Source organism: Apis cerana, linkage group LG5 (genome assembly GCF_029169275.1).
Source record: "Apis cerana isolate GH-2021 linkage group LG5, AcerK_1.0, whole genome shotgun sequence".
NCBI classification, from domain to species: domain Eukaryota; kingdom Metazoa; phylum Arthropoda; class Insecta; order Hymenoptera; family Apidae; genus Apis; species Apis cerana.
The window spans coordinates 10,798,064-10,813,460 of record NC_083856.1 but is presented as its reverse complement, the minus strand read 5'-3'; the positions used below and the strand labels follow the sequence as shown (position 1 = coordinate 10,813,460).

The window sequence follows — 15,397 nt, the reverse complement described above, 5'->3', positions numbered from 1 at the left end:
GTAATTAATATTAGAAAAATTTCTAGAGGATAGTTACATTAGGAAAATTTTAATCTATTCCTTGATTCAATCTTTCTTTCTTATATAAATATCGAATTTTGAAAGTAAGAAAGTGTAGGAAAATATTAGAAAAATTTTTCTCCTTCTCCATGGATGTAAAATTTTAATATGATTAAAATACGTGGCTCAACTCGTACCAAGGAAAAAATTTTTACAACCCATTCCCCCTTTCATAACAAGCCAAATAGGCAACGATCGCTTATTACATGGGAAAATGAATAAATATAATTCTTTTCGATAGATTAGAAAAATTATATTTTCAATTTCCATTTCGAAAGGCCATTTTCATCTCGCTGCTCGAAACGGTAGGAAGGACTTGAGCTTGGATTTAAACTCATAAGAACGATCGCGGATAAGAAAAAGCGGATACAAATGAGAAAGTTGTCACGGAACGATCGGGAGATGGAAATAAAACGCGATGATAAATGCCGCCCCCTCTCCCTCAAGTTTTCTTTTATCACGAAGAGACAATGCTCCTCCGCTTCCTTCCCGCGTTGAGGATCGGGTGCAGGCTATTTGTTCTTGTCCCACGCAGCGAATCACAGGCTGTGAGAAACGTCTATCGACCGGAAATAATAATCATCGGACGAGAATCGAAACGTCTTTTCGCGAAAGGAAAGCATTTAAATCGAGACGATGATTAAAGTAATGATAGTTTAAATTATATGCAATTGAAGACGAAGAAGGATTTTTTAAATTTTTAAATTTCGATTCGAGGTGGTTGAAAACGGATTGATGAGGAGAAGAAGATTTAATTATTATTTAGATTCGTTAAGATAATATTATTATTGTTCATCTTTTGCGCTCGAGGACGATTTTTCAAGATGATGTTCCATGAATTTTGTTACAGTTAACTCAAAATGATTTCACGTACAAAGTTGAATGTATAAAACTTTTATATTTTTACGTATCGTATAAAAAAAGAAAATTTTTCGAATATTAAACTCTATATATCGTTGTTTCGCGTTATATCTTCTAAAGCAATCGGCAAGATGCAATTTTCCGATTTGTCAGGACACGGTATCACGGTAAAATGTCTTTCGCCTTTCTTATTTCGTTGAGATCAAATCTTATAATCCTTCTTAACTCCTGTTAAGATAACGTGCGCTCTCATTCACCTTCTATTTTTATTTTTCGCTTTTTTTACACCTCTTATTTCACCACCACTTTCCTTCTCTTCATCGTCAATTTCCTCGCGAATAGAAGTAATTTCGTCGTTCAAAATCAAACTCATCTTCGCTTGAATCGAATCATTACCACATTCTTCTGCTTACAAAACTCAAAAACTTTGAAAATAATCTTCATATTCTGCCACGACTATCAAATCTCGGATCAATACCGAAGATTCACTCCGATCCGCGATTTAATTTGAGATAAGAAAATCTAACTGTTCTATTATATTATTCTACTATTTCATGAGATTATACGCGAAGAGCTTAAGAATTTATTCATAAAGCGATATTCTAAAAAAAATAGATCGTAAATAAATATTGTCGTCGTTCGAATTCGAATGAGATAACTCTCTCGAGCAACAAATATGTGAGAGTCATCATTCGAGTGCAAAAGATGTTCATCGTGAGTTTTTAATAATACGTAAAATAAGCAAAGAAGAACACAAAAGATGACATTTTTCGTGCGAAAGAGATGAAAAATAAGAAAGAGAAAATTACACGAGCTCTTCACGAGTTAAAGGATAGACACATATAGTTGCATCGTCCCCGTTTCTTCTGACCGACAATTCTAGCACAAAGAATAAACCCATTCTGACTAATTCAATATTCTTAAAGCGACTAGTTTACTGTGTCGCGATTACTGCGACAATTGGATCCACGAAGAGACGCCTCTTTAACGAAACTCGAGCATCCTCGTAAAAAAAAAAAATCTTTCTATGCTTTTCTCAATCGAATCGAATTCTTTCGAAAATTTTTCTTATCCACCTCTTCGATTCCAAATCGAATAGAAATTTGTTGTACCAACCGAAATGCTCGAAATATCATCGAACGTGCCAATAAAAATTCGAACAACTTTCCTCGTTAGTTCTTTTTTGGATAAAAAGAACAGATAAAAAATTAACGAAGAAACCACGATGTATTCACGGAGAAAAAAATTTCTGACTAATTCAATATTCTTAAAGCGACTAGTTTACTGTGTCGCGATTACTGCGACAATTGGATCCACGAAGAGACGCCTCTTTAACGAAACTCGAGCATCCTCGTAAAAAAAAAAAATCTTTCTATGCTTTTCTCAATCGAATAGAAATTTGTTGTACCAACCGAAATGCTCGAAATATCATCGAACGTGCCAATAAAAATTCGAACAACTTTCCTCGTTAGTTCTTTTTTGGATAAAAAGAACAGATAAAAAATTAACGAAGAAACCACGATGTATTCACGGAGAAATCGACGTATCTTCGCCATATCTCCTGAAATCTATCTAACGTGCAGACTCATTTGGCCCTAGTAAATAAGTTCAAAGAAGCAAAAAAAAAAAAAATGGATAAGAAATCGGATAGAAGCATTCCACAGCGGAGAGCCAGAAGAGCGAGACGAGCAGAGAGTGGCAATTCGAGTGGGAATGCTGCCGTGTCCTCGCCAAATTGGACGCGTTCTTCCCGTGCCTCAAGAATGTCCCGGACGCCATTATCGCGTCACCTACCTGCTGTGCTTATCGTCGAGGATGCGCGGATCTCGCAAAGAGCCGCATTCTCACGGCTAATTCAATATCCCCCGTGCGCCTCCCCGCCTCCTCGATTATCCTCGCGTTACGAAAGGAGAAAGGAGAACCCTCTGGAATCTCCATCGCGTTTGGGGATAAAAAACGGAAAAAAAGGAGGGAAGGGATGAAGAAGAAGGGTGCCGATTTTTATTAGACGAGGGTGGAGGTAAACACGTTTATTGGATGACTTTTATTAAAGAAATTCGATGAAAGGAAGAAGAGCATTTGTATTAGCGCTGCAGGAAGAGTATCGAAAAATTTTATCGACGCGTAGCTTGAAACAATAGCTGGAGAATAGGGAATGAAGCGATGGAAATAACGAAAATCCGTAAGATTTTTATCAAGGAAAACAAATTTCCATTCCGCGAGGAAAGAGAAAGGAAGACTGCTTTTATTAAAAAAAACAGCAAAGAGAGATTCAAGGAGCGTTAATCTCCATTAAAAGGACAGTTGAACAAGGAGCATCGACGAGAGAAAAAGAAAAAACTTTCCTTTCGACGTTCGCGTCGAATCTCGCACCACGAATACCGAGGATATATACTTGGAATGGTGGACACGAAGCGAAGGCTGTTAATCTTAATTTGGAATCGGCGACGTGAAAGGTTCGATACGAAGGGATCGAGGGAGTATGTCGAGCGGAAATTACGAAACACGGGATCCGGAAGACCGCCACTGTTATCCCGTCCGCCCAACAGACCATTTCTTTTATTTCAGTTCTCTCTATAATTTTCACTAGACTTCAACTCGCACCCTACTATCTAAATAATTGTTCGTTTATTTTCTTTCGTGGAACGGCAATATAAACACACACACAGTGAGAAAAATGACGAACATATTCTCTGTCACTGTCCAACCTTCAACGCGCGGTGTTCTTCGACAAGGATCGAATTACACAACATTCGTAGCCTCGAAAGAAATATCGACGCTCTTTGACGCATAATTTAGTATCACGTTACGTACATTACGTTTGCATTATACATCAAAAGATTCGTCGGTATTGTTAGCTTTTAAAATTTTCTAATTTTTAATCGCTCACGAACGCTTTCTCGAAAATGAAAGAAATTTCCGCATTTTTATTTTTTCCCCGAGCGATGATTAAAAATCATCTTCGAATTATAGACGCAAGAAGACGCCCTACTGGACGATTTGCTGCAACTTCTCACGAAACTAGCCGAAGATCCGAGGCGATGGGAACGGCTGCACAAACTACTCGGTAAGTAACGGTGGCAACAACCCCTCCTGACCGAAGGAATTCCGCACGATGGGATAGTTTACAATTGATATATCGGTTAAATAGTTCGGTTCTTGTTAAGTTCCTTCCACTCCTCGTCGAGCTTGTCTTTCCGCGGCTGAATCTCGGAACTTGTTTTCTTGATCTCTCTCGTGTATCGTTAAAGGGTGAAGCTAAAGGGAAGCGTGACCTGGACTTGGTTCATCGACTTGCCGCTGTTTGCCCGTGAGACGACGGAGAGCGATAATCGAGCAAGTTTCGCAAACAACGTTAAGACTTAGTCTCGCGATCCCGCGAAGAAGAAACCTGTTGCAAATCCCTGAATGAACTTTCCTTCGTTAATTATTGTTCGACACTTGTATCTCGTGTTCGGAGATAAGAAATAAATAAGTTTCCAAGATTTATGGTCGAGCCAAGACCAAGGAATTGAAACTGGTTGCTTAATTTCCAAATATTTTTCTGCAGACGAACATGTGAAAATTTTTATAGGATGATTCTCGATTATAATAAGCTTCTTCGAAATAAAATACGCGTAGCAGTGAAAAGATATTTACGCGATTATTCTCTTCGTTTTAGATTGCACGAATTTTTAGACACGCATTAATTGACTCGATCGAATCTCAAAAAAATCGTGTTCGAGCACGATAAGATTCAGGCTCTGTAAAAATTTTTCTCGAGTTTGAGAAAGTTTGTGGTAAAGGGGAAAAAGCATTGGGATGAAAAGGAGAGAAGAAGCGTTGTCGATCGATGAAAGAGCGTGGGCGTCGATTTACTCGTGGCGAAAACCGCGTCGCGATACTGGAAACGTGTTCTCCCCCGGGCTGTGCTCATCCATCAGCGCGAGCAAATGGCTATTATTAAAGCGACATTGTTCCTGTAATGGAGATTAAGATGGTCTCGCGCGCAAACCGCTTTACCTACTGCTGCCCCCGCCCCCTCTTCCTCCACCGATTCACGGACTAACTTGTTCTCGGATTATTCACTGTCCCCGTATATGCATTATCCCGGCCACGAGACCGCGCGTTAGTTGCGAAATTAAGGGGCGAGTTTTGCATACAGAGAGCCAGGCAACGATTTTTTTATTATTTTAATACTCTTTTTTAAAATTCCGATTCCCGACCAATTTGTTTCATTTTACTGCGTTTTCCACTTTCCTATAATTCGATTAAATAATCGTTAACGCTAACGATTTTAACGATCTATCGCGCTTCGTTGATGTTTGTCGGATGCCGATTGAATATTTATTAGTACGTGCGAAGGATTATCTTCGAATGATATTCCATGCTTATAAAATTTACTTCGCTTGTACAAATTTTGGAAAAATTTAAGAGCTTTTCGTCCTTTTACGTTATGTATGAAGAGAAAGAGATATGCTCGAGCGGTGTTTGGCTTTGTTTAATTAAAATTATCCATCCATTTTTTAATAATTAAAAAATAGAAAATTGTTGAGTTGCAGTTAATGTTAATTGAATAAACGTCAATTTCTTTCCTTTTGTTCATCTTCTGCCATTTTTCATATGAAATTAACGCTACAGATTAGATTTTCCAAAAAAATTCGAGAGAACTGTTCTATCCAACACCAATGATTCGAAATTTTTGCGTAATTATTCCGCAGAATGTCGAGTCGACAACGTAAAAGACCATCACACAGAGTCGATTATCCAGAGATTCGAGTTCGTTCGTTCGTTTCCGGTTAATTCGGAAACGGCAAGATGGCGGGTTAACATATTGTTCGCGTGGCAGGAAGTAATCGAACGAGAGGAAGGATGGATGCGATGGAGGGTGGAAAAGAAACCGGCGCAACAGGGAAAATGGGGGAGAAAGAGAATTTCTCACGGGCGGAATTACATTGATTTCCACGTTATACGGATCGACTAATTGTCAGAGGGCAATTACGTCGGCCAATAATGCAGACACTATCGCTCTAATCAACCTATTGTGAGGCCTTTATTGGATTCCTCGCTCGACTCGAACGCGATTAGCAGCGCGGGTCTTCCCTTTTGCAACAGCTTTCTCCCTTTTTAATAGCCCCGCCGGATTGGACCGTTCCCGCAACTAACTCCGCTCGGAATCTATTTACCCGCGAACGGCTTCCTTCGTGGAATGGAGCTACCTTCTTATCGGACTTCGATCTTGAAAGGAATCTTTTAGAAATTAAAATTATGGGATATTTGGATCTCGTTGAATCGAAGATTTCACTCTTTAATCCCGCTGAACGACGTATTGAAAGTCGTTTAAGTGTTTTTACTTGTTATTTTAACAGACGATCTGCATGGTATAATCTGAAATCCAATACAATCTGAAATTCACCTGAAAATTGAACGATGAAATTAAATAATATTTCGTTTGAATAACGGAATGGTTGCATAAGGGATACCTATTAATAATTTTTTCTCTCTGCGATCGACAGTGAACAGGGAAGACGAGTTGAAGCTATCTAGAGACGAGTTGGAGCCAGACAAGCGCAGTTACCAGCCCACCTTGAACCTATTCTCAACCGAATCCACGAACGAGTCGAGGAAATCGCGAAAAAAGTCGAAGAAGAAGAAGAAGAAGCCTAAACATCGTCTCTCCACGACCCCCTTGACTTCCGTACCGGCCACACCTCCGCTATTGACCACTACAGAGATACCGTGGCAAACGACGCCTGTTCAATGGCGTCTGATAGCGGAGAGACTGTTTGGACCTCCTTGGGAACAAGACGTTCACGGTGAAACCGAACAAGGGACCAGCCACTCTTCTCCGCAAAGTCCAAGAAGCCTGACCTCTATCAGAGATCTGATCGAGGAGGACAAGTCGAACGGGAAGCCAAAGACTTTTCCACCCGATAGAAAACCGATATTGGCGAACCAAGTTAGCGAACTTGGCAATAAAAGGCTGATGCGGTTTGGCAAGATTGGAAATCGTCAACCCGGTCATGTTCAACAACGCAGAGAATTCGCGAGCGTGTACGACAGACCTTCAGGTAAACTCGTAAAGACTTTGGTTAGTTTGAATTGCACAGTCTCTTTTGAAACTTAATTCGTTAGAAACAGCTCGATTTCGTTGCGAGAGAATATATCATACCTTTGCTAAGTCAGGCTAAGATACGTGACGTCACGTTATCCCCACTACCAGTGCTAGATAGAAATAGTCACGTGACTAGTCTTTCGCCAAAGTTGCGTCGTGTCACGTGACGCGTCGGAATGGTAGAAGGGATAGCACACCGTGCTCCTTCGGTAATTCCGATTGTTCGTGAATCAACGTGATCGAGATGTAAAGATATTGTAATATAACATAATAGATATATTTCGAGTGATTGGTGCGTTTCGTGTTAAGCAATGCAATCAGGATAATTTTCAGAATGTACAGAATATTTTTTTCAGAAAAAAAGACTCTTGGTTCGCTTTTTTTCACTTTATTTCTATTACATTTGGCTATCGTGAAAAGTTTTAGCAAAGAGCCCGCATAATCACCCTCTTTGCTTAACCTGGAAAAATTCTTACTCTTTCGAGAGCGAGTTTCTTGCTTATTCGTGCAATTACCCGTGCAAAATATTTGCTATTGCTGTTGAAGCAAACGTTGATTTAAAATCGAATTTCGAGTTATCGGGTAAATCTCGATATTAATAAAATATCATCGATAAACTTGATAACATCGAAGAAGAATTTTACTATATTTACACGCGATTTAAACAAATTTATTCGCGGTGTATAATTATATGATAATAACAAATTGTATATACAATATTTTATCCATACAAATTGAATTCTACTTTTCCTTTTCCGCTCGAAACTCTTCTCGAAACTCTTCTATCGTTAAAATTTCCATTACTTTTTCATCGCTTCGTATTTACAAGTCGCTTCTCTTCAGACATTTCGCTCGCAAACTTTCCGTTCGCTTCCCAGTTTTGACAAAAACTTTCGAATCCCTCTTAACCGATTTATTTCTCGAATTCGATTTTTCCAGATCCGGAACGAATGCCGGATTACGACATACCGGAAAATCCGTACCATCGGCCGCGATACGATCAACTGTCACCAGCGTCGAGAGAGTTCCTTCGAGAGGAGGACTATCGAGGCGACTTGAACGTTCAATCGGATGGATATCCCATCGATCGAGAATACGAGCAACGAGATTTCCGGTTGAGCAAGAGCTGGCCCGACCTCTCCTACGGTGGATACGATCCACCCTGGAGAACCCTGGAGGAACGCCCCCCTCTACCTCTAACCTCCGAGAAGTGGTCTTGGAGGCAGCCACCTAACAAGTACTGGCCTCATCGCGTAAATTTCCCACCCGTGGAGAAGAATTATTGGTCCGCGTTTCGCAACCAGGGGGAGGGGGAACAGGTGTCGGCGAGCAGCGAGAAGACGTGGGAACAGCAACGGAACGTGCACCGCTCCTGGAACAGGGACAGATCGAGTTGGCCGGGTGAGAAAGCGTTGAAACCCGTTGGCATCTCCTCGTGGCAGCAGCAAGCCGTGGAAACGAGGCCTGTAAAATCGTACGATCGCGAGGAAGGGAACAGCGTTTGGGAGAAGAGCAAGAACCGATCCGAGGCGAGTAAATCGTCGTCGGCGAAGGAGGAGGGGGAGGAAAAGGGGAGGCCGCAGATCACGATGAAAACTTGGAACAGTTTGACCTCGGACCCGGCCACGTGGCCGCACAAGCTTCCCGGCGCGAAACCGTGGCCGAAGGACGAGAACGGCAAGTCGTACAACCCGAACGCCGACTTGGTGAAGAAGTTGGGCCTGGACAAGCAGAACGGCGCCCCGTGGTCGAGCGAGAAGTCGGGCGGTGAGAGGAAAAAGGAGGGGGAAGAGGGCTCCTCCGCCGCGTACAAAGGGAGATCCGAGGATTCGATGAAGTCACCGTGGCCGTTGCTCTCGGACCCGAAGAGGCCGAGCGAGTGGGCGAAGGCGGAAAGCGTGCAGGCTGACGATTCGAACGCTTGGAGAAGGAAGTACGAAGGGAAGAAGAGCGCGTGGCGCACGGACGAGGAGGCTGGCTTGCCCAAGATCCAGTCGGTGGGCGCGTGGGTAATGGCGGCCGACCAATCCACCTGGAAGCCTTACCAGATCAAGCCCATGGAACCGTCCGACGAGACTCGGAGATGGTCGGCCAAGCCTCTGAACGGCAGATCGGCATCTTGGGCCGAGAGATCGAACGATTCCTGGATGGATAGGCGGGACGATTTGTGGGCCGAGCCGATCAGCGCTGATCGCTGGCCCGAGAAACCGAGCGAACCTTGGTACGCGAATACCAGGAAGGTGAAGGGAGAAGAATGGTTGGCCAAAACTCCGCAATCCTCCTCCTCCTCCTCCTCCTCCTGGATATCGAAAATCCAGGGAGGAGGGGAGAAGAGCTCGTGGGGCGTAAGGGGCGGTGGTTCGTGGTCGACCAAGTCGAACGAGTCTTGGAACGAGTCGAAAACGAGCGAGGACAAGTTGGCGGGAGGAGACTCGTGGCCCGTGAAGGCGAAGGACGAGGATCCTAACGATGGCTGGGTGAGGAAGTCGGGCGAGCGGACTGGTTGGGGAGCGAAGAGCCCCAACGATCTGTCTCCGTGGCAGCAGAAGATGAACGAGGAGTGGAGTTACGGGAAGACGAGCTCGACGGGCACGTGGCCCGGCAAATGGAAACAGTTCGCCTACCACAGGGTGACCGCGATGCCGATCTCGAAGCCGGGGACCACGGCCGACGCCGCCTCGTCCAAGTCGAAGAACAACGCTTTCGTGGCCGTGTCCGCGGTCTCCTCGCCCAGGTACGGCGGGAGCGAGTGGAGGAAGAACGAGGAGGACGCGAGGAACGAAAGTGAAAGGCGGGGCGGCGAGGAGCAGGAACGGTCGGGTAATCAGGTGCAGGTGGGCCTCGAGCGACCCATCTACGCGTGGAAGAAGGACACCAGCAAAGCCAATGGAACCGACCCGCTCGAGAACCAGTTGGAAGCACTCAGACAGATTGACTTCTGGTCCTACAAAGAGAACGAGGCCGAGGTGAGCTCGTTTTATTAAATTTTCTACATCGAGGTACAAGCTCTCCCTCATGCGATTCTATATCGATTAATTAGCGCGATTGATTCGACGAGAGATTAGAGACATTAAGGAATACAAGTTTTTAGATAATAGATTGGGATGGATCGTGAGTGTAATTTAAATTTTTAGCAATAAATTTTTCAGTTTAACGCGTGTTCAATGCGGCTCTAAGAATCAAAAGGAGTTTCTTTATTACGGATATTAAACTATTTCGTAGATTTGGAAAAATATATTATGCGTATCGACGACTGAAAAATTCATAATATCTTCGAATCGGGTATTTCAAATCCTTCATGACAAAGAGAAAAGATGATTCCCGTTAAAATAATACTTTTCCTCTTCAAAGATAAAACTCGTTATAAAATCGAATAGATACAATAACAACGATATTAAGAAGCGCGCAATTAGGAATTATAAAAAAAAATAGTCGAGATTCGAGCTTTTCCCTGGCCGTTTTTTAACGAACGGGTGTTGATAAAACGGAGAAGAAGATCGCGATCGAGGGAGTGTTTAAGAGGGAGACGAAAGACACTCGAATTGCGAGTAATCCCGCGATGCTTTTACGTGCCGCAATTTCCGGGATTCGTTGACGAGGACGTGCCTGGACTCTCGGCTCGCTCCGCATACACACAGGCCGGAAGTGAGCGATGCCTTCCTTCCGCCGCGTGATCTTCTTACGTGATCCCTGCGATCTCTGATTGCCAAACTTTGCCGCGGATACTCTCGTGACGAACATAAAGTTTCGCGGTGGGGGGATATTCCGAGCTGGATCACATAATATCACACATTGACCGAGAGAGAGGAACAAATAAACCCACGTCTTCTCTCAAATCTATTCTTTTCTCTTGCTTGTTGATAAGTTGGAGGCGCCGTTTAGAATTTCTAATCAATTTTCGTAGATGAATCGAACTTTAATATTTTATCACTTGGATAACGAGCATTGTTCAAACGAATTTCGAATTGCAAATCGCGTGATCGAATTTTGAAGTAAATTTTGATCTCGATGACGATTGTCTTTTCAATAATCGTTCGACGATATATTATCCTACGAACGTAAACGTAATACAATCTCTGATACGTTATATCCATGCATTTCCGTTTGTTTTTTAACGTTCTGAAACAATCGTTATTTATTGATAAAATGTCAATAAATTAAAGTTTAAAAGATACGTAAAAAATTTTCGGGGATATGCAATTTGTATATAACTTGATTTTTTTTTTAATTAAAAACAAACAAAAACGATCGTTAACGTATTTCATATGCAATATATTACCAAAAATAATTAAAAATCAGAACGTTTTATAGATTTTGGGCGAGATCGATCCATCTCGACCATCTTGTTCGGGATTAGTCTATTTTATATTTAAAGCGTAAACTTTTACAAGTTATCGAATCGAACACGTTTTGACGTATTTCAGTGTATTTGGATCAATCAATACGCATCCATTTGAATAAAATATAGTAGAAATTTTATTTCGATGTATTTCGTGAAAACTTTACAATTTGTTTCAAACTCAAAATTTTGTATCAATCTTTTATTTCGACAATCCTCGTTAATATAATAAAATTGTTACTTTGTTATCTAAATCATTAGTACACGTATCGAATAATTGCGATCCAGCTAGGTTTGAAAATATTTTCATGGAGAAAGGTAAGAAGTAATATATCGGTCATTCGATCTCTGAATCTTCAATATTGATGAAACATTGGAATAAAAAGACACGACTCGCAACTGAAAATGATCTGATCAATAACTATAGAAAAACGTGAAAGCTATAAATTTTGGAACGTTAGCAAAAAAGGCACACGGATGACAGGAATATTGATATTGGTTTAGTATAATCGATCCATTCTCGAGTTTATGCGAGTCGATTACAACGTTTTTTGTAACATGAGAATATTAGTTCAGAGAATATCCTCATTTTAACATTGGAAAAATGTGCTATTTGCACAAGCTGTAGAATAAAAAGAAAAATACAACACGAATCTAGGAAAAATAAACCTAACCTATAACCTACCTTTCTATTCTAATTTTTCATCAACAAAAAAAAAGAAAAAAAGAAAGATTCAACTTTTAAAAAAATTTTGTAAAAAATTCGCAGAAGAGATTGACGTCAACGAGAGCAACCACGGAGACGACGTCCTCGAGCCCCAAGAACAACTCGACCACGGCCACGATGCATCGTCGAGGGCCCCTGATCACCGACAATGGGAACGGCTTGCTCGAAACCAATCGACGGACGATCTCGATGAAATAGATCGAGGCTCCATCCCTAGATCCTTGATCTTGCCCAATGGATACCGTCTGTTCAATCGACAATAGGCTACGCGAAGTCTCCGAGCAATTTCCAACGACTCTCTGGCCCCCTGCCAACATCCACTGGAACCCTTTTGGCCAGTCACTCTTCGATATCGCTCACAAAATATCTTTTTTTTTCTCTCTTTGTTTTTTGTTTCTTTTTTCTCCGTTATTAATCATCTTGTTATTTATGAACGATCTTGTTTATCGCTTTTGTATCATTTTTTATTTTGTTTGTTATTTTTTTTATCTGTTTTTTCTACCTTTCTCCTTCTCTCTTTCTCTCTTTTCTTTTTTTTTTTTTTTTTTTTTTAATGATTTCTTGAAAAGAACTAGCATCGTATCTCGTAGTGTCGTTGAGTCTTGATGACCCTTGTGCCATATTTGTCGAGCGTACGTGGGCGTGTAAAAAGAATCAATGGCTCGAGGAAATGTTACTTCTAAAGGGAAAGAACGGAACGGAAAATCTTGCTTCAATTTTCGTTTTTAATTCTTTTTTACACCGAGCTTTTATATTTACAAAAGCATCTTTCCTTCGCTCCACGATAGCTATCAAACAGACACAGTTAATTTCGGTAACGAAGATCCTCGTGAATTTTTCAACCTCTTTAACTCGCTTTAATTCCTCTGCATTTTTTTCTATTCCACTTTTTCTTCTTTTTTTCTTTTTATACTCGGCCTCAGAATTTTCAAAAGCATTTGCTCAATAGCCGGTATTCTAACTGAAACCCCCTTCTTCTTCTTCTTCTTCTTGAACATTATTTTTATTTCGACCTCTTGAAATCCGGTAAGAGAATGAATCCTAAAATTCACGATCGGAGAGGGAAAGATTTTCCGTTGAGAATTCTCTTTCCTTTCTTCCTTTGAAATAAATCATGCTCTGTAAACTTTATATAAAAACGAACAACTGCTCGAGACTACTCGATAATGTTCAATAACGTTGAAAAATTTTTTCAATATTACTTTCCACCTATTTTCAACTCTTTCGATTCCGTTCGAAATTCCGTTCTTTCTCCAGAGTTCTTTAATCTTGAAAGATACGAAGCCCGAGATAACTGATACCCGCCTACGACGCCCACTTGCAAATTCGCGGAGCGGGGAGAAAATTATTCTAGTCGAGTCGCATGATAGATTAATCGCTATCGTCGAAAGTATATTTAAATTGTTCGAGGTCGATGAGAGAGGAAAATGTTAAAAAAGTCGACACGGTTCACCACTTTTCGAAGGGGTCGAACGTGTAAGAGCTTGTACGCTTTTGCAACCACGGGAACTGTAACTTCGCTGCGCAGAGAGTTTAGTAGGAAATATCGAGCGAATATTTTTTCTACGGGACTGAAATTGTCGGTGTTGTGACGGCCTAATTGCCGTTTCATTCATAGGAAACTGTACAACCTTTCGAGTGCCCTTAACGCATCGCAACTTGCTTCCTCTTCTCCGTCGAAAGAAAAGGGAAAGAGAGAAAAAAATAGGAGAAAATTGGGGGGAAAGATTCTCGAAAGTGTCCACCCCGATCTCGACGCAACGATTTTTTGTAGTTCAAGTCGATCATTCGTTCGCTTGTCGACGTTATTGTAATCGAGAATAAGCGAGAAAGAGTCCATGACAATATTTGATAAGCGACGTTACAGGAAATGGAGGAAGAGAAAGAGCTTCGATATCGCCGCGCTCGAGGAGCGAAATTATCGTGAAGAAGCTCGTTGTAAGATAATATGACCTAAGAATCTGGATTATATATAGTTTCGCGATAACTTTTCACGTTTTCACGCCACGATACTCGTTCCTCGAGCATGGTTCTCTCGATTCGATAATTTTCTTATCGAATCGAAATAATAGAATAGGGTTCGTTAGGGAAAGAGAAAAATTTGAATTGTTAAAAAATTCTTAAGCAATTGGAATACGATGAGGGAAGAAAATTAAGCGCTGTTTGGAGATAAATTTTCTACGAAAAGAAAAAAAAAAGAAAAAGAAGACAATAGAACGTATTGTCAAAGTGTCGCCTTCGATTTACATATCATTTGTATTGAATTTTATTTATCGTTGGTCGAACTTGATCGGCGAGTCAGGTTAAAAAGCTGGTGTAAACCTGCGTGAATTTAGCGAGTGTATCGATTAGAAAGGCGAACGAACGGACGGCGAAGAGGAAAATTAGCGGAAAATTGAGCCCGTGGCATATCACGTGGGGTGATAATTCTCGCGTAGGACCAGAGACTGTGCGTCGATGTGTATATAAAATGCGTTCAATTAGTTTTATCGGTCCTTGTTCAAAAGAAAAAGAGAAATTGATTAAGCGCTCGGTTGACGCAATGCTACTCCTAGCAGATTACTCCTCGGAGATTGAAAACGTCGATCCGAGATGATTCGAGTCGCGAGATCATTGAAATTTTAAATCGAGTCCGCGCGAATTCGAAAGTTGGACTTTCTCTCGGTCGAATCGTTTATCGATTCGAAAAGGAGACAGCCCGGCGATTGTTGTTGTCGCGAAATAATGTAAATATTTACGCTTCACGGTTTGAAAGTGGAGGAGCAAAGATTTCGAGAAAAAGAGAAATGAAAGATTTTAAAAATGAGAGGAGAGCGAAATAATATCAACGAGGGTGTGTCGAACGAATCGAAATTTTCTACGCTCCGAAACCGAGTTATTTGAAAACTTTTAATAAATTGGAATTTATCGAAAGTGTGTGTGATATGGTCGCGTGAGAAAATCGCGTGAAAAAGAAAAAAATATTTTTATCCGACTTCGAATTCGAACGTCGAGTAATGTTTTATTTAAAGAGGAGAAGAGAGATCATCGTCGTTCGAATGAAAGATTGAAAGGAAAAGATGTAACGCGGTACGAATCCTAGATGGATGGACTAGCGCAAACCGGAAGTGGAGCATAGATACGCACACACGCATACACAGTTGTACGCACACGACAGAGAGGAATAGAAGGGATGTCGTAAGGGTACGCTGATATATCTCCTCGAATTTTCAGAATTCATGGAAATTCATGTACCTTTATAGAATCCTCTGTATCTACCCGTACGTAGGATATTCGATTTAAGGAAAATGAGAGAATAAATGTCGTACGTTGTATA

General features: G+C 41.3%; 1 protein-coding gene across 1 annotated transcript in view; it reads left to right on the top strand.

Moving 5' to 3' along the window:
* The window catches only part of LOC107997905 (uncharacterized), a 121,227-nt gene extending 105,830 nt beyond the window's left edge, over positions 1–15,397 (top strand). The window contains exons 6-9 of the mRNA XM_017056846.3: positions 3,895–3,988; positions 6,417–6,971; positions 7,955–9,981; positions 12,124–15,397. Of these exons, the coding sequence (XP_016912335.2) occupies positions 3,895–3,988; positions 6,417–6,971; positions 7,955–9,981; positions 12,124–12,279 (2,832 nt within the window). The 3' untranslated portion in view covers positions 12,280–15,397. The remainder of the gene's footprint in view (positions 1–3,894; positions 3,989–6,416; positions 6,972–7,954; positions 9,982–12,123) is intronic.